Genomic DNA, 23,969 nt, shown 5'->3' on the forward strand with positions numbered 1-23,969 from the left:
TAACATGACTGCTTTGCTCCGTTTATCTCTTTAGCTGGAACATCTTAGCTGTAGAACGCATCATCTGACTCGGTCCCAAAGTGAAGGGAATATTTTAAGCATCAGCGGACAGAACCCTAATGATTTCCCCTAAGAAGGGAGACATGGAGCCCTTGACATCTGTTCATCAGAACCTCAACTTTAAGCACCTTGCACTGCTCTAGAGAGCACAATGAAGTGGGGAGTTGGGTGGGGGGGAGCACACAAAGCCTACGGCATGGAGGAGAAAGAAGGAACCGGGCATGGCAGGAGGGGACAGAGGAGCACACAGAGCCCCAGTCTTGGTGAGAAAAACGTGCAAGAACATGAGACCTTGGGATAGGGGAGGAGGGAATGGCAGGACACACCCTTGGCACAGAAAGGCCCTGGGGGATTCTGGTATAGGGGAGAAAGGGAGGATAGCTGTGATGACAATTCAGTGTCAGTTTTGTTCACTATTTCTTTGAACCTAAGAAAACAGTGGGATGACCCTATCATGCAGATCAGCACACACTGCTCTGACGTCACGTCATGAGTGGGCGGGCCTGGTCTTGTGGGTGGAGCTTAGGAGAACATCACAACTTCAAGTCTGAGAGACCAGCCAATTGCTTGGGACATGTTTCGCAAGGCTGCCCGTAAAAACCAAAAAGAAATTCCAGGAAAGGTCAATCCACCCCGTGGGCTTTTATCAGGGGAGCGGAAAAAAAAATGATTGCAACAAAATCTGAGCAAGTTCCTCTTTCATCTGTCTCCGGTTTTTTGACTTATGCAGTCTTGCTATCGGCAGGAAACTCCTGTGTGCTTGATGATGTGGATCTGCTGATAAAGGAGCTGGGTGATGCAGGCGAAGCAAGCCCTTAGTATCCTGTTGAAATAATGTTATTCAAGCCATTTCCAGTGGTCGCAAACAAGACCTGGATTTTTTTGGTGCATTTTTTTCCCTTTTTTGGCATCAGTTTTTAGGAACAGTATAGGCACATAGCAGATCTGATTCCAGTGGCTAGATCTTGCTCTTTGTAAAAGAGATTTCCACCCAGGCAGAAAGAGAGAAAGCCTAGCTCTCTTCCCTCTCACGCAAGCTGGGGTAACTCCCTTGGCCTGCAGCTCCACTGCCCTGCACCGTGTGTAGCCATTTACAGCCACGTCATGCTGTACATAGAGATACAGCATACAGCTGTACACAGAGATGCATCGAGATATGGTGGTACATCAGGCTCAGGGCAGCTACATCAGTGTAAAAAGGGTGAAGGTGAAAGCAGAATCAGGCCCAGCAGTTTTATATTATCCCCCCGCCCCCATCCATGGCTATGATTTGCTGTGGTCCTGCTATAAATTAAGGAGCCGTTAACCAGTCCAGTATGTGGATGGATCTGGAAGGAAAAAGGAAGATGCTTGGGAAATTGCACGGGGAAGCCCTGAGACATGGGAAATCCAGGGTCTGTTTCCAGCTCCGCCACCCTCTCTCTGCCTCTGTTTGTACACTGAGGGCTACAACGGGTCCCTCTCCCGAACATGGTGCGTGGGGATCTTGGGAGGGTAAGTGCTACACAAATGCTGAGTAGTACTACTCCTGGGGAGGTGGTCGCTGAAACTGAATGAAACCAGGCCACGGCACGGGGAAGCTCTCGTGGTGCTGTGTTTTGACTAGATGTAAAACCGACGATGGCTTGTGGGTCATTAAAAATCTTGTGACAGATTTTTGGTAAGAGTCAGGGCCAGTAGCCCTGGCCAAATCCTCGCTTGTGAATTACACTCTGACACATTCACTTTTTTTCCAACTGGGCTGGCAAATCCCTTGGGGCTTCATTTTGCAGCCAGGTGCTGCAGCACCAGCCCTCCCCTTTCTGGCCCCCCCAAAATCTGTAAAGAAAAGCTTGTAAATGGGTGGAAGCAAGGTTTATTATAGGAGCTGGATGCAAACAAGATATATGACGTTATTCACAGGAGTGTAACACTTGGAACATAAATAAAAACCATGCATGAGCTCTGGACTGCAGGGCTTTCCCTGTCTCCTGACATCTCATTTTGGGCAAAAGACAGTGATTTTGCCGCCTATAGCAGCTTTACGGTTTTATTGAATATATTAACTTTTATCAGATAAATAATGATAGAAGAGGGCCTCAAATTGCTTTTCTGGGCATCATTTAACCTGGTGTTATGATGAGACCAAACTGAGCCCCAAGATCAGAGCAGCTTTAAGCTCTGGGAAAACTTTTGGATTCAGGTCACAACTTTAGGGACTAAAAGATTCATCTTTAGCTTTAGCGGAGAGGGCTGTGCGTTGCTGCACCGCAGGGAAGAAAGGAGGGAGGAGAATGAGGCAGGTTGTAATAGGAGCTGTTTTTCAGCCTGCAATATAGTGATGGTTGCCCAGTGAGCATCACAGGAATGGTCATAAGAAGAGAGTATGTCAGGCCCCCATTACAGCACGTGCCTGTTTTTAAGCATGTGAGTTGTAGGGATGCCAGTTAGTTTCACAAAAAATACCGAACATGGCAGGGGAAAAAAAGAGAGTCACTCATGGAATCCTAGAATCCTAGAGATGGAAGAGACCTCAGGAGGTCATCAAGTCCAGCCTCCTGCCAAAGGCAGGACCAGTCCCAACTAAATCAACCCAGCCACGGCTTTGTCAAGCCGAGACTTAAAAACCTCTAGGGATGGTGATACCACCACTACCCTAGGGAACCCATTCCAGTGCTTCCCCACCCTCCTAGTGAAATAGTTTTTCCTAATATCTAACCTAGACCTCTCCCACTGTAACTTGAGACCATTGCTCCTTGTTCTGCCATCCCTCACCACTGTGAACAGCCTCTCTCCATCCTCTTTGGAACCTCCCTTCAGGAAGTTGAAGGCTGCTCTCAAATCCTCCCTCACTCTTCGCTTCTGCAGACTAAACAGACCCAAATCCCTCAGTCTCTCCTCACAGGTCATGCGCTCCAGCCCCCTAATCATTTTGGTTGCCCTCCACTGGTCCCTCTCTAATGCATCCACATGCTTTCTATAGTGGAGGGCTCAGAACTGGACACAATATTCCAGATGTGGCCTCACCAGAGCTGAATAAAGGGGAATAATCACTTCTCTAAATCCTCTGGCAATGCTCCTCCTAATGCACCCTAATATGCCATTAGCTTTCTTGGCTATTGTTGACTCATATCCAGCTTCTCATCCACTGTAATCCCCAGGTCCTTTTCTGCAGAATTGCTACATAGCCATTCAGTCCCCAGCCTGTAACAATGCTTGGGATTCTTCCGTCTCAAGTGCAGGACTCTACATTTGTCCTTGTTGAACCTCATGAGATTTCTTTTGGCCCAATCCTCTAATCTGACCAGGTCACTCTGGACCCTATCCCTGCCCTCCAGCATATCTACCTCTCCCCCTTGCTTAGTGTCTTCTGCAAACTTGCTGAGGGTGCAATCCATCTCCTCATCCAGGTCATTAACAAAGATGTTGAACAAAACCGGTCCAAGAACAGATCGTTGGGGCATTCCGCTAGAAACCGACTGCCAGCCTGACATTGAGCTGTTGATCACTACCCATTGGGCCTGACAGTCTAGCCAGCTTTCTCTCCATCTCACAGTCCATTTATCCAATCCATACTCCCTTAACTTGCTGGCAAGAATATTGTGGGTGACCATATCAAAAGCCTTGCTAAAGTCAAGGTATATCCCATCCACTGACTTCCCTATATCCACAGAGCCAGTTACCTCAACATAGAAGCTAATCAGATTGGTCAGGCACGACTTGCCCTTCCTGAATCCATGTTGACTATTCCTGATCACTTTCCCCTCTTCTAAGTGCTTCAAAATGGAGTCTTTGAGGATCCCCTCCATGATTTTTCTGGGGACTGAGGTAAGGGTGAGTGGCCTGTAGTTCTCTGGATTGTCCTTCTTCCCTTTTTTAAAAGATGGGCACTGCATTTGCCTTTTTCCAGTCATCCGGGATCTCTCCCGATCTTCACGAGTTTTCAAAGATAATGGCCAAAGTCTCCGCAATGACATTTGCCAGCTCCCTCAGTACTCTCGGATGCATTAAATCCGGGCCCATGGATTTGTGTGTTTAGCTTTTCTAAATAGTTCCTAACTTGTTCTTTCCCCACCAAGGGCTGTCCACCTCCTTCCCATACTGCGTCGCCTAGTGCATTAGTCTTGGAGCTGACCTTGTCTGTGAAGACAGAGGCAAAGAAAGCATTGAGTACTTCAGCTTTTCCCACATCATCTGTCACTAGGTTACCTCCCTCATCCAGTAAGGGCCCCACACCTTCTCTGATCACCCTCTTATTGCACCATTAAATCCCCATGCTCCTCCCACTCCGCGCCAGATACTGCAGGGGAAGAATGTCCCAAGCGGCCTTCCATCCGAGAAAAACCAAATATCGAACATTTTGCATGTCCGGTATTTTCTGTTTTTTTTTACCGGGCAGAAGCTGCAAATACTGGACTATCCAGGCCAATACCAGACACTTGGTAACCCTCGTGAGTTGTCTAGTTTCTCGTGAGTTGTTCCATCCCCCTGGCCCAACCCCAGGAGCAGACAGAACTGGAGTGGGCGCCGGCAGGGGGAAGGCAGGATAAGGGGCACCCTGAACATGGGGTATTGGGCTGGGTTCTGGAGTAGCTTAGCAACCAGGGCCTTTGTCTGGGGAGTGCCGGACTGTGGGTTCTAGTTCCCCAATCCCAGGGGCAGATGGATAGAACAGGAGCCAGCCCTGGCAGGGAGAAAGCAGGCTAAGGGGCACACTGAAAGTAGGGGAGTGGGGTAGATCCTGGTATGCTTTAGCAGATAGGGCATTTGTCTGAGGAGCATAGGGTGACGGGTTCTAGTGCTGTTCTCCCCAACCCTGGGAGGAGACAGACTGAACAGAAAAGCTCTTTTGGGGCTCATTAGCATGTGAAATCAATGCTATTGCTGTACTCCTGTCAGAGCTCCTTTCGGCACGCATACCTTATCCGTATATGCCTGTGTGAGTGAAGGAAGGGTTGGCCACAGTACGGATTTGGTGATGGGGCAATTTATGTCCCAGCTCAGGAACAACTGAGCTGTATGAGAGGCTCAAAGAAAGGGGCTTGGGGTCACCCAGACTGTGCACTGCAGTGACAACCTGCCAGGAGACTGTGGGTCACTATGGCAGCTACGTCCTGCTGTGCCCCATTGAAAGCCATTGTAAGACTGCAGTGGGAGCATGCTCAGGCCTTTAATTTGCCAATATCTGTTCAACAAGGGAGCTGCCCCCGTGAATCACTGAGCATCTTTGGCTCCAGGCAAAATCAAGGGGAGCTGCGGGTGCTCAGAATATCTCCGGGCTCAGCCCTGGCAGTGTTAATCAAAAACAAACACACGCAGCCAGCCACAATATTTTGCTCACGCTTGTATCTTCTTTGATAGCTGGGCAGCTGAAACCACCAGCAAGAAAACAGTGCAGCCGCTCAGGGCTGTGTTTGCACTCCTGGGACAGCAGCAGGGCAGCTGTAGAGGGGGTTGCGTGTCCTCCCCCCCTCCCACTCTAAGTAGTTCAGGATGTGGATAAACTGGAGAGGGACCCCCAAGAATCAGCCCCGCAAAGTCTGGGCGAGTTCAGACTGTAAAATGAGGGTCTGGCTCTTGCATCCCTTACAGGTCTGGATTGTCACACCGGACTCCTAAGGGCATATCTACACTAGGGAATTATTTCGAAATAACTTATTTTGAAATAATAACTCCCGAAATAACTATTTTGAACTAGCATGTCCACACTACAGGGGAGCCTCGAAATCAGTTCGAGGCAGGCTTCCTTAGTACGTCTACACTGCAAGCTTATGTCGGAAAAAGCTTTTCCGGAAGATATCCTCTGGAATGGTTTATTTCGAAATAGCGTGTCCACACTACAGGGAAGCCTCAAAATTAGTCCAAGACAGGCTCCCCTAATGTGGATGCGCTATTGCGATTTAGAGCCCTAGGAACCCCTGGGAGGAATAACTTTAGAATAGCCCTGGTGAGGAGCTATTTTGACATAGCAGTAGTACAGCGCCCACCCCGCCCCCCTCCCGAAAGGGTTTTTCTGGAAGAGGCGTTATTCCTCATGGAATGCGGTTTACCGTCGGAAAAAGCCCTCTGTTATTTCGATTTTCTTTTGAAATACACAATCGGTGTGTGGACACAGTTGTTTTTCCAGAATAACAGCTGTCAATGTCAGCCAGAATAACAGCTGCACCCTTAACGTGGACGCGCTACCTTGACTTAGAGCCCCAGGAAGCACTGGGGAGTAATTACTTTGAATGACTCTGGGGAGAAGTTATTGGCAATAGCAGCAGTGGAGCTCCCACATGACCGCTATTTCGAAAGAAGCGTTTTCCTCATGGAAAGCAGGAGTTATGATTTCAAAACAACCAGCCCCTTATTGTGAAATAAGAGGCTTGGTAGTGTGGACGCTCCGCTTGTTATTTTGAAATAACTCCCTAGCATAGACCAGGGCTAACAGACAAGGGAGTGTCAAACGGCCCCTCTTGTGGCTGGGAAGTCTGGACTGATGTTAGGGAGATCTGGGGTCTTATTCTGCCCCGCTTTGTCCCCCTACGTTGTCATTTCCCTCCGTGCACAGTGCGTGGGAAAAGATGCCCCATCAGAACAGCCACATCGCACGGCTAGTGTGCACAAGTGGAAAAGTTTCCATAGGAGACAAGACGGGGGCTGTACACAGTGGTTCAGACCCATCTTTAGCAGGTCTGCATGAAATACGACGATGTGACACCCCCTCGCCACGCACACTGAAGTGAATACATCCAAAAAACCTAAAGGCACATCTACACCCCAGGGCAAAAATCAACACAGCAGGGAGTTGAAGGATGAACACTCTTCCTTTGACTTCCCTTACTCCTTGGCTACGGAGTTTTCCGTTAAAAGCATTTTCGGAAAAGCACGTCTAGATTGGCAGGATGCTTTTCTGCAAAAGCACTTTTTGTGGAAAAGTGTCCGTGGCCAATCTAGACGCGGTTTTCCGCAAAAAAAACCCCGATCGCCATTTTCACGATCGCGGCTTTTTTGTGGAAAACAGTACTGTGCTGTCTACACTGGCCCTTTTGCGCAAAAGTCTTTTGGAAAAAGACTTTTGCCCAAACAGGAGCAGCATAGTATTTCCGGAAAAGCACTGATGATTTTACAGGAGATCGTCAGTGCTTTTCCGGAAATTCAAGCGGCCAGTGTAGACAGCTGGCAAGTTTTTCCGCAAAAGCAGATGATTTTGCGGAAAAACTTGCCAGTCTAGACACAGCCCTCGTGAAATGAGGGTTACAGAAGTCGGAGTAAGAAGTCCTCCAGCTCGCCGTTATTTCGAAATAATGGCTCGCAGTGTAGACGCGCTCTTTGTTATTTCAGAATAATGACAGTTATTCCAAAATAACGCTGCGGTGGAGACATAGCCTAAGAGAGGAAGATACGGGAGGGAGTATCTATGAGCTAGCACAGAATCAGGGATCTACAGCAGCGTGGTGAGGCAGGGACACTAACCCGGACTTAACCCAGTACCGTCCTTGATGAGAGAAATGAAAGAATGCAAATACGAGAAACACACTATACATTGCACCCTGGCTGGGGGATTCCTGGCTGCTGTCGCCGTAGGAGCCATGGGCAGGGAGTGCTGCTGGTACCAAATTCACAGGGAAGCTCAGATCCGGGCAGAGCCCAGATTCCTTCATGCTGCTTGTATCCGTGTGGAGAAGGCAGGAACTCACCACTCCAGCCAGGGCTGGCTTGCCAGAGAGTGGCAGCTGGAGATGCGGGGGAAACAAGGGAAACCCACTGAAAGAGGGCAAGGTTCTTGCCCTTCAGTGCTGCCCCTGGGGCGGAGGAGGGTAGATCAGGACATGCTAAGTTGGCAGCAGACCTCCAACGGCTGCTTGCACCAAATTCCAGCCGGGTGTAAGCTAATGAAAGTCAATCAGAAAGCTCCCAGGCCCACCTCCAGGGAGTCTTGCTCGCTCTGCATGATGACGAGGGAAAAGCTGCTGGGCATGAAGGCTGGAACTCCATGGCAGGTAGGAGGAATCTGTCCCCCCCCCCCCGCCCGTTTCTCGAAATTTTCTGTCTAGCAACATTAATTAGTGGTAAAGAACTGCCTATTCGTTTCCTTTTCCTGTATGCCAGGCTGGGGTGGGCAGGCTGTTCCCTGGGACTCTCTACTGGCATTGAGGACAGCTTGAGTTCTCAGTAGGAGACTACATTGGTGCATCCCAGCGGTTCCAGCTGTGCCCTCTACACATGCACCGAGCATTTCATCAAAGCCAGTCCCAGCTCCTCGTTATCCAGGGCGTGTGTATTTCACACATGCCCACAGACAGACACGCGTGCACACACGCTCAGCCATGCGCACCAGCAGATGCGTGCACGCAGACGCAGAAGAGTCCTGAAGGCTAAACCATGTTGGTTTCACATGGTCCTGATGTAGCCTTCGGAGACCACGCCCCGCTCATGGGGCGCGGACAGGGGGTGGCACTCCCTACTGCTGCTCATGTTCCCGTCTGGCTTGCAAGACAGGCTGGCGTCAGCTCACAGACCCAGCGGGTATTTTTACAAAGGGGTTGGGTGGATTTTTTTTTAATTAAAAAAAAAAAAAGTCCAAAAAAACTCAGCTCCGAGGACACTGGAGAGCGACTGCGAGAGACAACTGGCAGCTGCTCGGAGGGGTTTTTCTGCAGCAGGTTGGAATGGTCGCTGGGGAGTGGAGGCCAATTAAAATCCGCCTCCCGCAACGGGGCTGGACTTAGAAGGAAAAACCGGTTTGTTACACAGCCAGGCAACAAAGAGCCCTGGCCCCGCCCTGCACATAGCATAAACTCAGTGACCTTGAACCTCTTTGGCTTTTCTGCTGCTTCAGAGCCGAGTAAGTGAGTCAGACACCCGATCCCAGCGCTCTGCGGCCTGCAGTTAGCAGTCTTGTTTAGGGTTTTCTAGGGAGCTGCTCAGCTTCTTTAGTGTCTTTTTAATCCTCAGGGCTGTGAGGCGAGTGGAGGGGTTGTGGTACCAGCATTCCTTCATGATCTTAGCCAGGGCGGTCAAAATCTGGTGGGGCCAGGAAAGAGAGAGAGAGAGAGAGAATTACTATCAAATGGTTCAGGGCCAGATTCGTCACAGGCGTAAATCAGCAGTGTTCCATTGACTTCTGTATGCCCAGCGATGCTTGCAATGGCTCTGGTCCCCGATATCAACCGGTGACCCCTCCCCCCCAGGAGAATGCAGAACCCCCCAGCTGCTTTGTCTCCCTCTCTTGGCAGGCTCCATGAAGAAGAATGACAAGCAATAACGGCTGACCAAAGGAAGGCGGACACGGTGGGTGAGGTCAAAGCATTTCCTGGAAGCCACTCCTGCAAAAACTGTAATATTTGGACAGCTTCTCTGGCCCTCCATTTTCCCATGTGTGAAGTGGGGATGATAAGATGTAGAACACACTTTAGGCCTCTCACAAAAGGCCCCTTTATTGGCAAACACTGATGCACAGGCTGAATGCTAATGCCACGAGTTAGACCCGTGACTGTTTGCAGTAAAAAAGTTAAGACCACACATACGTGTTTACACGATCCCCCTCTGCAATTCCTCATGAATTAGCTGAAGGCCATTTATTGAAAAATTGTAAGTCATAGAATCACAGAACACTAGAACTTGGCAGAAACTTCGAGAGGTCATCAAATTCGGTGCCCTGCCCTCGCGGCAGGACCAAGCACTAGCTAGATCATCCCTAGGGTTGCCAGCTGTTCGGTATTGGCCTGGACAGTCCAGTATTTGCAGCCTCTGTCCAGTAAACCCCCCCCCCCCCCCCCCCAGAAAATACTGGACATGTAAAATGTTTCTCTCGTTTTTTTTTTTTTTTTTTTTGCTCAACCAATTTTTTTCCCTGCTATGTTCAATATTTTTGTGAAAGTATCTGGCAACCCTATGACCCTGACAGGTGTCTGTCTAACCTGCTCTTAAAAATCTCCAGTAATGGAGATTCCACCACCTCCCTGGCAATTTATTCCAGTGCTTGTCTAGGGAGGTCGTGCAATCTCCGTTTTCACATGCACACACATAGACACAGAATTTCAGGCAGAGGTTCTCCAGCATGTCCATGGCATGACCAGTTTTCCTAGAGACCCCCCCACTTCCCAGCTGCAGCAACATTGCTTGGATCCATGGAAGCCAGGGAGCACAGGGACAGCTTTCGAGAGGAAGATGGAAATAAACAGGCTGCTGTGTAGAGGGTGGGGCTGATCCAATGAGACTGAGGAAAATAGCACGGAACACACACTCTGGCAAGTCCAGTGTAATTAGACAGGCCAAAAAAGAGTGAATGATACAAAAGCTAACAGAACAGCCATTATTTTGAAGTACATCAGGAGCAGGAAGTCTGCCGAACAATCAGTGGGGCCACCGATCGAGGTGCTAAAGGAGCACTCAGGACAAGGCCAGTGCAAAGGAACGCAATGAATTATTTGCATCCGTCTTCACTGCAGAGGCTGGGTGGGAAATTCCCACCCCTGGGCCATTCTTTTTAGGTGGCAGATCTGAGGAATTGTCCCAGATTGAGGTGTCAATAAAGGAGATTTTAGACCAAACTGATTTTTTAAACAGTAATAAGTCACCAGGACTAGATGGGATTCACCCCAGAGTTCTGAGAGAACTCCAATATGAAATTGCAGAGCTACTAACGGTGGGGTGCAACCTAATGCTTAAATCCGCCTCTATAGCATCGACTGGAAGATACTGCAATGCTGATTTTTCATAAAAGGTTCCAGAGGCAACCCTGGCAATAACAGACTCCTAAGTCTAACTTCAGGAGCAGGCAAATTGGTTGAAACTATAGTAAAGCGGTGGTTCCCAACCTCTTGGCCCGTGGCCCGCAGCCCGCTGCTGGGTCCAGACCTCTGGCTGCTGGGCCGCTGCGGCTTTGGGGACTGGGGTACACCTCTCTCGCTGCAGCTGTTGGGAGAGGCATGTCCTACTCTGCCTCTCAGCCAACCAGTGCCGGGCAGGAGTGGTGTCTCCTCCTGGCTGTGGAAGACTGCTTCCCTGTGCGGTGAGAGGAAGCGCAGCCCTCCCTCCACACAAGGAAGCTCTTTTCCACAGCTGGGAGGAGACCCTGCGAGGCTTCCTGCCATGCAGGGAAACACTCTTCCACGGCCTGAGCAGACTGTGCCCCTGATTGGCTAAAAGGCGGGGCAGGACACACTTCTCCCAACAGCTGTGGCTCAGGTGCTGGGTAGTGTAGGTATATTATTAGCCACAGGTTAAACAAGTCCCTGTTTCCCTGGTAACCAAACAAGATCTACCTCAGCTTAATTAAGACACCTGGAGGCAATCTAGAATCTGCTAGAACCAGCTGAGATAGTTAAGTTTTGATTGGGACACCTAGAGCCAATCAAGGACCATGTGGAGCTGGTTAAAAGCCTTCCCTGTAGACAGTTTAGTGATGCATCAGGAGTGGTGGGGGGAGAATGTGCTGCAGGAGAGTAGGAACTGTAGAGATGCTTCAGGTACTAGGAGGGAACCCTGCAGGTACAGAGGCAAGGGGCAGGGAGAGCCCTACTAGGGAACCAGCCTCTTTGGGCCCCAGAAATCAGAGGGAGGTAAACCCTGCTAGAGGGGGGAGAGGCTAGGTTAAGAAATCCAGTTTATTGCCTCCACATCTAGAGAGACTACTAGAGACTTAGGCTATGTCTACATTGTAGTCTTCATTCATTACAAGAGTTCTTGTGCAAAAGGTCTTCCACAAGAGTGTGTCCACACTGCCATGTGCTTTTGTGCAAGAGCATCCATGGCAGTGTGGATGCTCTCTTGCGCAAGAAAACTTTGATGGCCATTTTAGCCATAGGGGTTTCTTGTGCAAGAAAATCATGTTGCCTGTCTACACTGCCTTCTTGTGGAAGAGCTGTTGCGCAAGAGTGCTTATTCCTCGTGGGGAAAGGAATAACTCTTCTGGAAGAAGCCCTGTTTTCTGATGCTGTGTTGTACATTTACTTGTGCAAGAATGCACGTGCAATGTAGACACCTGGCAAGTTTTTGCACAAGAACAGCTGTGTAGATGTAGCCTAAGAAATTTCCTCCCTCCCTTTCCCTGCTGCTATGCCAATGGTGAGAGTGGCTAAATCGGTCTACAGTTTGCCCCTGAAATAAAGGGGTTAGATTGAGAGCTGTAGTGAGCTACTGAATGAGCAATCAGACTGGGAGTTGCTGTTTTGGGAGAGAGAAAATACTTAGCCTACTGCTGCCCAGGAGTGCAGGATCCCCTGTGTGAAATTCGAAGTGTCATCACCAAAGTAGTGCATGTTGGAAAACGCAATCTCAGCTATACCTACAAAATGATAGGGTCGAATGTAGCTGCCACTAAGAGTTCTTGGAGCCATTGTGGATAGTCATCTGAAAACATCTGCTCAGTGGGAGGTGGCAGTTCCAAAAGCTAGCGGAATATTAGAAACAATCAGGAAAAAGGGATAGATAATAAGACAGAAAACATCACAATGCCACTGTGTAAGCCAGTGGTATGCCCGCACCTTAAATACTGAGATTTGGTCATCCCAGCTCAAAAAAGATATATTAAAATTGAAAAAATATGGAAAAGGGCAACAAAAATTATTAAGAGATGGAACATATGAGGAGAGGTTAAGAACACTGCGACTGTCCAGCTTAGAAGAAGAGATAACTAAGGGACTATGGCAAAAGTCTAAAAAAAATCCCACACACCTAAAACCCATGACTGGTGTGGAGAAAGTGACTAGGGAAGTGCTAGTCACCTCTTCACATAACACTAGAGCAAGAATTACCCAGTTAAATTAATAGGCAGCCGGTTCACAGCAAACAGAAGGAAATACTTCTTCACACAGCACACGGTGAACCTGTGGAACTCCTTGCTAGAGGATGTTGGGGAGGCCAAAAGTATAGTTGGGTTCAAAAAAGAGCTAGATCAGTTCATAGAGGTCCATCGATGGTTATTAGCCAACATGACCAGGGACACAACCCCATGCTGCAGGGTCCCTAACCTCAAATCACCAGGAGCTGGGACAGAACAACACAGGTGGATCACTTAGAATCATAGAATCATAGAACTGGAAGAGACCTCAGAAGGTTGTCAAGTCCAGCCCCCACCCCTCCGCACTAGGCAGGACCAATTACAACTAAATCAACCCGGCCAGGGCTTTGTCAAGCCGAGACTTAAACACCTCTAGGGATGGAGACTCCACTACTTCCCTAGATAACCCATTCCAGTGCTTCACCACTCTCCTAGTGAAATAGTTTTTCCTAATATCCAACCTGGACCTCTCCCACCACAATTTGAGACCATTGCTCCTTGTTCTGCCATCTGTCACTACTGAGAACAGCCTCTCTCCATCCTCTTTGGAACCTCCCTTCAGGAAGTTGAAGGCTGCTATCAAATCCCCCCTCACTCTTCGCTTCTGCAGACTAAACAGACCCAAGTCCCTCAGCCTCTCCTCATAAGTCATATGCTCCAGCCCCCTAATCATTTTGGTTGCCCTCCGCTGGACCCTCTCCAATGTGTCCACATCCTTTTTGTACTGGGGAGCCCAGAACTGGACACAATACTCCAGATGTGGCCTCACCAAAGCCGAATAAAGGGGAATAATGACATCTCTGGATCTGCTGGCAATGCTCCTCCTAATGCACCCTAATATGCCATTAGCCTTCTTGGCTACAAGGGCGCACTGTTGACTCATCCAGCTTCTCATCCACTGTAACCCCCAGGTCCTTTTCTGCAGAACTTCTACTTAACTGGTTGGTCCCCAGCCTGTAACAATACTTGGGATTCTTCCGTCCCAAGTGCAGGACTCTGCACTTGTCCTTGTTGAACCTCATCAGATTTCTTGTGGCCCAATCCTCCAATTTGTCTAAGTCATTCTGGACCCTATCTCTGCCCTTAAGCATATCTACCTCTCCCCCTAGCTTAGTGTCACTTGATAATTGCTCTCTCTGTTCATTCCCTCTGCAGCACCTGGCATTGGCCACGGTGGGAAGAGTGGACACTGGGCTAGATGAACCGTTGGTCTGACCCAGTGTGGCCTTTCTGAGGTTCTTATTTCTGGGTTTATACTGGTGACTAGTTAAAGAAGAGTGACTCCACTGGAGTCTGTGCCAGTGTTCCCTGTAAGATGAGCACTTGGGAAGTTCCCCAGGAGAGATTTGAATGCTGCCCAGCTTCCACAGTCATCAGAATGTGTTTTCTTCTGGTGGTGCCCATCTGCACATTCCTTGATGCATATAACAACATTTATTCTCCACAAAGATGGAAAAAAATGAGACAGAATATTGGTCTGTGCTGTGGGCTACACTTACCAAGTCAGAGTACAAGTAGTTAGGGATCCTGGGCGTTTGCTGGTCAGTGCAAACCACCTTCTTCATATCCTCGAAGCTGGGGTCACTTGGGACCATGTCGAAGAACGGAGGCCGGTAGTCCTCCACTAAACCTGCCACAGGAAGACAGGAAAGCAGGTGAGGAAAGCTGGCAGGGTCACAGGGCATGGAGCACAAAGTGACCTTAACTCACCAGAAGCCACGGACTGAGAGAAGGAACGTGCACCACACAGGCATGCGCACGTGTGCGTGTGCATGCACATGTGCACCACAGGGGCCTGCGTACATGCACACACACACATTTGCACCATTTGCACCACCACCGTCTGCTGAATGGCCCTGCACCATGTGGGTGCTTGTTTAAAAGGCGCTCATCCTTGTTCCTAAGTACTATACGAGGGATGTGAGGGACCCCCGTGCAGGAGCTCCAGTGTCATGCCACAGACAATTAATCCCATATGTTTTTGCCGGGCCTGAAGACCAATCAAGACTGTGGCCCCTTTGTGCTAGGTGCTGTACAGAATATAGACGTTGTGTCTGTGGAGGAGCTGAAGAGCAGGGGGGAACTGCTCGTACCAATGCCAGTGGAAGTTTTGCTAATGAGTGGGGGCAAGATTTCACCCCAGGGATCCTTTCCCCATGAGGTAGGTGCATGTGGCTGCAGAGCATTACAGACCTTCTGTGTTATAGGAACATGTATAAACGTGGGTGGGCGTAGCCAATCAATGAGGCACTAACCCCAAGCATGACACCGTTCTATATCCTGGGAGACACATGGGCGCTGATCCGCAGCATGACGAGACGTGTGCCACAGATGGGTTTGCACATCGGGCAGAGTGCTAGTCTGTCGTGGGAGCTGGCCCAGAAACTACCGCGCCATCAATGCAGAAAAAACAACAAATAGTCTGGTAGCACTTTATAGACTAACAAAACTTGTAGATGGCATAAAATCATAGAGCTGGAAGAGACCTCAGGAGGTCATCAAGTCCAGCCCCCTGCCCAAGGCAGGACCAATCCCAACTAAATCAACCCAGCCAGGACTTTGTCAAGCCGAGACTTAAACACCTCTAGGGATGGAGATTCCACCCCCTCCCTAGGTAACCCATCCCAACGCTTCTCCACCCTCCTAGTGAAATAGTTTTTCCTAATATCCAACCTACACCTCTCCCACTGCAACTTGAGACCATTGATCCTTGTTCTGCCATCCGTCACTACTGTGAACAGCCTCTCTCCATCCTCTTTGGAACCTCCCTTCAGGAAGTTGAAGGCTGCTATCAAATCCCCCCTCACTCGTCTCTTCTGCAGACTAAATAAACCCAAATCCCTCAGTCTCACCTCACAGGTCATGCGCTCCAGCCCCCTAATCATTTTGGTTGCCCTCCACTGGACCCTTTCGAATGTGTCAACATCCTTTCTATAGTGGGGGGCTCAGAACTGGACACAATATTCCAGATGTGGCCTCACCAAAGCCGAATAAAGGGGAATAATGACATCTCTGGATCTGCTGACAATGCTCCTCCTAATGCACCCTAATATGCCATTAGCCTTCTTGGCTACAAGGGCACACTGTTCACTCATATCCAGCTTTTCATCCACTGTAATCCCCAGGTCCTTTTCTGCTGAACTGCTACTTAGCCATTCAGTCCCCAGCCTGTAACAATGCTTTGAATTCTTCCCTCCCAAGTGTAGGACTCTGCACTTATCCTTGTTGAACCTCATCAGATTTCTTTTGGCCCAATCCTCTAATCTGTCCAGGTCACTCTGGACCCTATCTCTGCCCTCCAGCATATCTACCTCTCCCCCTTGCTTAGTGTCATCTGCAAACTTGCTGAAGGAGCAATCAATCCCCTCATCGAGGTCATTAATAAAGATGTTGAACAAAACTCCGCTAGAAACCGACTGCCAACCTGACATTGAGCCATTGATCACTTACCTGTTAGGCCTGACAGTCTAGCCAGCTTTCTCTGCATCTTACAGTCCATTTTTCCAATCCATACTCCCTTAACTTGCTGGCAAGAATATTGTGGGAGACCATATCATTGTATATCACATCCACTGACTTTCCCATGTCCACAGAGCCAGTTACCTCATCATAGAAGCTAATCAGATTGGTCAGGCATGACTTGCCCTTCCTGAATCCATGCTGACTATTCCTGATCTCACTTTCCCCTCTTCCAAGTGCTTCAAAATGGATTCCTTGAGGATCCCCTCCATGATTTTTCTGGGGACTGTGGTAAGGCTGACCGGTCTGTAGTTCCCTGGATTGTCCTTCTTCCCTTTTTTAAAGATGGGCACTGCATTTGCCTTTTTCCAGTTTTCCGGGATCTTTTGTGGGTGGTGGTTGTGGAACCCCCATCTTTAGGCCTGCGCATCCCATGACTTCCAGGAAAATCCATCTCCCCTATTTATTTTGGTCCTAGACATCCAACACTCCTGTCATCTGCAGATGTGGGCTGTGCCCACGAAAGCTCATGAGACCATCTACATGTTTTGTTAGTCTATTAAGTGGTACCAGACTATTTGTTGTTTTTTTAGTTTACCTGTACAGACTAACTCGGCTACTCCGTGAAGCATCAATCCAGAGTTTCCCCAGATTCAGGCCGGCATAGCTCAAATCAGATGCAGCCTGTGCTGCTTGCATTGCCAGATCAGACCCCGGAGGGATCCTGCCTTGGATGCCAAATGCTGTACTGGAAGATGCACCAAGCCTGCAATGAATATCTCTGTGCTGCTCATAAGTGAGCCTCCTTCCCTTCCTTCTCCCCAGGTCTCCCTTTGGAACTGGAGATCATCTGGGAACCTTGTCTTCAGTTGCAGCTTCGCCGCCACCTAGTGGTGCACTGGAGGCCAGGCAGCTGCTCCCAGCAGCAGGGGGCCCTGGCTAATTAATCCCCATTTAGTCTGTCTCTGTGCTGGAGATTTAACCCTTTTTGGCTGCCAAAGCCCTTCCAGTGTCCCATCAGCCCACCGCAATGGGAAGTTCCTGCCTGGTTCCGCATGAGGGATCGGAAGCCTTGGGACAGAGGGTGCAAGCCCCATGTCACCCTGCCCACCCTGGGGTGCAGCACACGGTGGGGAATTCCCCTTGCGCTGGTGTCTGACGGGAGAGAGGCCTGTGGCCCATCGGGGGTTAATGGGTGGCCAAGTCAAGGGCAGGAACTAAACCTCTCCTGGGTTAGTTAAGTGAAGTGTTGAATCCCAGAGCCCCTGGGAGCCCTCAAAGAGATTAGCCGGGCCAGACTGCACCTTGGGGGAGCTGCCACCTTGCCTCCAACTTCCACCTTTTAATTAATGGCTTTTAATTAACTTTCCTGCTGGACCCCCTGGAGACCACGGGCCTCCGGGTGTCCCCTATCCTGCCTGTGTCCCTTAGCCCTGCTCTGTGGCGCTCATTCGGGCTGCCACGGAGCAGGCCACGATGAGGGTGGGGGTGTTCCCTTGCCAGGGACCCCTGGAACATTGACTCAGGACACCACATCTGAGGCCAGGCTCACTGTCTGCAGAAGCTGGCAGAGGGCGAGAGGGCAGTGTCGGTGGAGCATCCTAGCTACAAAGCCCCGCCCCCCCGTTCTGACACTGCTATTGGAGGGGGAGAATGGGGCGGGGCAGGGCAGGTGAAGTCCCCCCCCCTTCAAGCCCTGCCACTGGAGAAGGAATCTGCATCTGGCCCATTTGCTTTTGGGTCCCTTCAGTCCCATTGCCCTCCCTCATCCCCGTCCCACAACAGCTGCCTCTGCCCAAGGCCAGCACCAGCCCATCCCTGAGGCAGGCCCTGGGGGAAACGTGCTGGGTTAACCAGCCCGTGCGCCGGAGGAGCCGGAAGTCCCCAGCATATGGCCAGGCTCCAAGCCGTTCTCTGATGCTGCTTGTTTTCTAATCAGTGCTGAACAAACAAAGCGCTGATTGAGTCTAATGGGCCCTTTAATCAGGGAGCCGGGCGCTGACACTAGATTACAGTGTTTATAATTTACAGCTAATCTTTGGGCAAAAAACACTGAGAGCAGCCGAAAACCTTCACAGCCCGGAGCCGCGATTATTTCTGCCCTGGGAGCCTCACTAGCGCACACAGCTCGCTCCGGCCTCTCTGCTGTGGCTGCAGCCACCGCCCGTGCCATGCTCCTAAGCCAGGGGTGGGGAAACTGTTTTTGGATCGGTGGTCGGGGGCTGCTGACACACAGGAAAAACAGTCGGGGGCCGTGTACAACTGAGAAACAACCCCCACCCCCAAACAAAAACAAAACCCGTCGCACTGATGTGGCTCCTGACTAAGAAGGAGAAAGACCCTCCCCACAGTCCCCTTACACACTAGAGCCCGGAGGGGGGGGGGGTGCTGGAGCGCTAGGCTCCCCAATGCCGGGGAGGAGCCCTGAGTCTCAGGGGCCAGATCCAGGCAAGCTGCGGGCTGCATCTGGTCCCCAGCCTCGGCCCCATCCGAATAGAGCCCCGGTGCTTTCTGTGCAAGCTAGGATGTATTCCTCATAGTGAGATCGTGTGAGGTGCCCCGGGACACATGCGGGGTGCTGTACAAGAAGGCTGTCTGTGCCCCAAAGAGCTCACAGTCTGAGTATAGAAGATTAGCAGAATAGACAAGGGACCCTCTCAGGTGGCCGGGTGGATGTCTTTGGGCCTGTGGATGTCAAGATATTTGGTGCCTATATACAGATCAGGGCAGTCTCTGGGTACTAGTGAAGGACAAACAGATGTGCACGTATCTATGGATTCGGGCCGAGATATCCACATTTGTGTGCCCGTGGATGTGGCTAGAGCAGTGGTTCCCATTTGACCCGTGGCCCACCCTGCTCAATGCAGACTTTCCACCAACCACCCATGGTGACAAAATGGGGGGAGGAGGGAGGTCTGGGCAGGAAGTAGGGAGCAGGCAGGCCCAACAGGGGGGAACAAGAGCAATTGCTCTGGGGCCTGGCCATTCAAAGGGGCCCAGAGCCCCTTTGAACTGCTGTGGGAGTGCCGGAGAGCCACTCCACATGGTTTTGAGGGCTGAGGGAGGACCCGCTGCGGTAGTCCAGGATACGCTAAGGGCCAACTGCCCTCGGCCCAGCCTCTTGCAGGGATGTGGAGCTGGACCCTCCACCATCTTGCCCCGGGGCTCATGGCTGCTGTCGGCCCTGCTGGGTGCAGGAGCGGGCTGGGGTGAGAGGTCTGGGCAGGAGGGAGGGTGCAGGAGTGAGGGAGGGTGCAGGAGAGGGCTGGGGCTGCAGGGTCTGGCCCTGAGGGAGATGGGGGGCGCTCATCTGGCTTAGCGCCCCTGATGCCTCCCACTGTTCCCATTGGCCACAATTCTGGCCAATGGAAGCAGCAGAAAAAGTCTCCAGACAGCACTCCCCTGTGTGGCTGGTCCCTCAGTTGCGGGAGGGGTAACGGCAGTGCATGGAGCTGTGAATGGATCCAGCCCGTGAGGCTCGGGGCTCCCCCTGCAGCGAGAAGCTGGTACTGGCGCTCTAACCTCGGGGGAGGGGGGCGGGTGCGTGGGGCCCGAGCACCAGCATGGGCTCCCTGCTGCAGGGCGGGGGCTGAGCTTCAAGCCGCAGCCCACCGGCAAGGTGGCCACGGACCACCAGTGATCCACAGACCACACTTGGAAAACCACTGGGCTACAGAAATAGGAGTGCCACCTCTCACTGCCCACAGCCTCCCAGACTGCCCCTTACCATTTACAACCGTCCTCCTGATGATTTCCCAGAGCACCAGACCGTAGGCCCAGATATCTGTCTGCTTATAGGACTCGAAGCAGTCGGTACGGATTTGTTCGTCCAGGACCTCGGGGGCCATGTAGCGTTTGGTGCCCACCCGAGGGTTGTTCCCAATGTCCAGGTAGTCGCTGCCCTGGGAATGCATGACCGCCAGCCCTGAAAGGGAGAAGCATCATGAAGGCTGAGCTGGAGGACACGGGGTTTTCACTTCTCTCTCCATTAGGGAAAGTACCCTGGAATTTGGAGCTGGCAGAGTTTTCTGCTTACAGCCCAGGGAAATCCACCTTGGATCAATACAGCCTGTGTGTACCTCTGTCTCCCATGGCGATATGCTCTTTCGTTCCATCCCTGGCTTTTCCCATATGCCTCTCTTCTGCTGATCAGTGGGGCTGTGAAGGTGAGTGTGGGGGAGGTCAGTATTTATGGTTACATGGGGTCTGATACCTCCCAAAACACTATGGCTATGCCTACACTGGCACGATCTAGCGCCAGAAGTATGCAAATAAGTGTGGAATATTGCCGAGCCTCATTTGCATATCTAATGAGCTGCCATTTTTGTGGAAGTGGCTCTTGCGTTAGAAGGAGCTGTCTACACTGCCCCTTCTGGCCCAAGAAAAACCTTCTTGCGCAATTCTGTTATGCTGATTATTTTCAGGAATAACGGCATTGCTGAAGAGGGTTTTTCTTGAGCAAGAAGGGGCAGTGTAGACTCTCTTTCTGGTGCAAGAGCCTCTTCCGCAAAATGGTGGCTCATTAGATATGCAAATGAGGCTCGGCGATATTCCACGCTTAGCCTTATTTGCATACTTCTGGTGCAAGGTCACGCCAGTGTAGACATAGCCTACCACTTTGTTCTGTGGAGGAAAAAAAAGAATTCCCTGGAGTTACCCCACACTGGGATTTGAACCCATGACTCCAGGGAACTAAATATTTAAGCTCTGAGAAGACAATGCCCTCCATTGGCCGGAGTAACAGCTTTTGCTTTCATCCTGCCCTGCCCCCAATGCACCTGCCCTTTCCCCACACGGAGCCCAGATAAAAGGGAATCCAGACATTGGCTAGGTGCAGACAAGACAAAGGTCAGATCTGGTCAGTTGCTCTGCTCCATGCAGCAATGGGCTCCAGTCCTGGCTCCATCTGGTAGACTCTCACCCAAGTCTGCGATGCAGCACTGCCTATTGGCCTTCACCAGGATGTTCCTGCTCTTCAGGTCCCGGTGAGCAATGGCTGGTTTCCCCTGGGTCCCGAAGATCTCCACGTGCAGGTGGACCAGACCGCAGATGATGGAGTAGGCCAGCCTCAGGCAGATCTCTGTGTCCAGCACCGTCCTCTGCAGGTAGTCGTAGAGCGAGCCATTCTCGTGGTAGTGAGTGATGAGCCAGAGCTGGGTGCTGGAGTTCCGGGACGTCATGTCAGAGGCAATGAAGCCTACAGGGGATAAAGCAGAAGGGGCCATGGAACAGGGAGGCCCCAGCAGGCTGGGCACCAGATAAAGACCCAAGGGGGCTGCTACTCACCCAGGATGTTCTCATGCCTGAGCAGCACCGTGTTGTAGATCTCCGTCTCACGGAACCACGACTGTTCGTCCCGGGAGGAGAAGATCTTCACGGCCACGTTCTCCCCGTGCCACACGCCGCGCCACACCTCTCCGTAGCGCCCTTTCCCTGCCAGGACACGGACACGGCGTCACGTTGCCCTGCTGGTGCTCAGGGCTCATGGGGTGAATCCCTGTCCCTGCTGTAGCAGGTCGGGGTCGGAGCACAGGCCATTGCAGCCTCAGCTGGAGGTTTAGCGACCTCAGCCACCCCAAGGATAAGGCTTTATGTTCTTTGTGGACTTGGGGGCAGCCTGGGCCCATGATGGAGCCAGCGCACTGCACCCTTTGACAGCCGGGGCACCCAGCAGCCTAAGGCCCAAGGCCATCTGAAAACAAACCTATTCCCCAGCAAATTGCCAGGACTTGTCTTTGGCTTAATAGGGCCTACAGGCTATTATTGGCCCTATTGGCTTAATAGGGCCACTGGGAACTTCATGCACAGGCCTGGCTTCAGGATTGTCCCTGGTAGGATCCAGAGCAGAAGCAATGACTATGTCACTTCTGGGACCACTGTGCTGACCTGTCATGCTGGCCCCGGGGGTCCCCCAAAGTGTGAGATCCAGCAGGGGGCTACATGGGGACCTCAGTGCCCGGGCCTGTCTGGTAAGGGAAAGGCCCGTTCTCTCAGGGCATACCATGAAGAGTCAGGCCAAAAGCCCCATAGCCAGAGCCTAGCCCATCGGGGATCGGGGATGGTCTACATCGATCAGGGATAGTGTTGGTACTGGGTCCTGCCGTGAGGGCAGGGGACTGGACTCGATGGCCTCACGAGGTCCCTTCTAATGTTCTATGATTCTACAAACAGGGGCTAAGAATAACCCAGCAAGTCCAAGACGTGCTTGTCCTTCCCCACGCCTACATGAAGCAACTCCAAAGGCCTGGGTTAGGGGGTTGGTAACAGAGACCAAAATTTGCCTGGCGTGAGGGTCGGGATTCATGACCTCATCTCCAGCTGCTGTTGGGACGGGAGCCTGGCACAGGCCTGGCTGAAGGGCTCAGGTGGTAGCTGAGCCAGAGGGACCCTCCTGCGCCAGGGGCAGATGTGCAGTCAGCTGCAGTGCCTAGCCCGGAGCTGGGTTTTCTTACCGACACATTCCACCAGAGCGATCTGTCGAGCCACAGTTCTCTGGACCAGAAAGGGCAGGCCGGAGCCGCTGCCCGTGGTGCAGTCCTCGTTCAGCAGGTCCTGAGGGAAGTCAGCGAGAGAGCTTGCAGCAAGGTAACCTTGCAAACTGCTGCTGGCATAGCAACCCCACCAGCGACATTAAATCCCTCCGTCTGGGCCTTCCACCTCTTCTGTTACCACGGCGATCAGGAGGGGGAGCTGGGAGGTAGGGTGCACAAGGGTGCTGAGACTGCTGGGGGCTGGGACACGTCGTGGGCATTGTGAGGGGGGCAGAACGCCTGGATTTTGGGGGGGGGGATTGGTGCACCGTGGTAGGCTGGCTGGAGGCAAAGGACATGGAGAGGGGGTGAATGCTGGCCGGAGGAGTGGGGTGGAGATGGGGCACAGGGTGGCAGTGTTGTGGCAGGAGGGCAGTTGTGGAGATGGAGGGGAAGCTGCAAGGAAGAGTGTGGCGTGATGTGAAAGTCCAATGACATGTTCCCCGCAATGGGGCAGAGACATCCGCCTGCTACCCATGGGAGGTGGGGGTGGTGGAAAGAGACTTCTGAAGGCCATATGCATCCATGGCAACCCTAACCCTTTCCTAGTCATTGCGATAGCCTAGCGGTTTCCAACCTTTTCCAGATGGCGACCCATTCAGGAAGACTTGGTGACCCAAGGCAATTCAAAAACGGGGGGAGGAGGGGAGACAGAGCCACCTGGGGAGACACTTGGAGTCCCTTTTGAAATGTAATGGCGACCCATATGTGGGTCCCGACCCATAGGCTGGGAAACCCTGCTATAGCCTCTTAGTTAGAGGGAGACCTTGACTGCGACCCAGAGTCAAAGGTTTGAATCCTGCCTTCCCTGATTTCTGCTATTCAGACCTGAGGAGGGGCAGGGCGGGAGGCCGTCTCTGGCCAGCTCCGTGTCTTGGCTGTAGCGTGCAGGCGGTGGGAGGCCCTCTCACCTCTAAGACGCCGTCTCCGGCCATGGAGGCTTTCAGCATGAGGTCGGTGTCGCCCAAGTTGTTGTGTTGGAAGAGGAGCCGTCTCCTGCGATGCTGAGCCAGCTTCCAGCAGGAGAGCGCAAGGAGCATCCCGATGACCAGGAAGGCCAGCAGGGGGACAAGGATCATCAGGAGAAGGTTCTTCAGAGAGGTCGGCGTTTCGGGCTGCACTTCAGCTGAGGTGGGGAAGAGGATGAGCTGAGATGGAGTCCTGGGGCAAAT

At 51.7% G+C, this 23,969-nt stretch overlaps 1 protein-coding gene across 1 annotated transcript in view; it reads right to left on the minus strand.

Moving 5' to 3' along the window:
* Window positions 1-1,899: 1,899 nt before the first annotated feature.
* ACVRL1 (activin A receptor like type 1) overlaps window positions 1,900-23,969 on the minus strand; it is a 41,333-nt gene continuing 19,263 nt past the window's right edge. The window contains exons 5-11 of the mRNA XM_075902033.1: window positions 23,709-23,923; window positions 22,720-22,819; window positions 21,554-21,700; window positions 21,189-21,464; window positions 19,995-20,192; window positions 14,308-14,438; window positions 1,900-9,048 (exon numbers count right to left, since the gene is read on the minus strand). Coding sequence (XP_075758148.1) covers window positions 8,914-9,048; window positions 14,308-14,438; window positions 19,995-20,192; window positions 21,189-21,464; window positions 21,554-21,700; window positions 22,720-22,819; window positions 23,709-23,923 — 1,202 coding nt within the window. The 3' untranslated portion in view covers window positions 1,900-8,913. The remainder of the gene's footprint in view (window positions 9,049-14,307; window positions 14,439-19,994; window positions 20,193-21,188; window positions 21,465-21,553; window positions 21,701-22,719; window positions 22,820-23,708; window positions 23,924-23,969) is intronic.

The sequence above is a fragment of the Pelodiscus sinensis genome, chromosome 19 (assembly GCF_049634645.1).
Source record: "Pelodiscus sinensis isolate JC-2024 chromosome 19, ASM4963464v1, whole genome shotgun sequence".
NCBI lineage: Eukaryota > Metazoa > Chordata > Testudines > Trionychidae > Pelodiscus > Pelodiscus sinensis.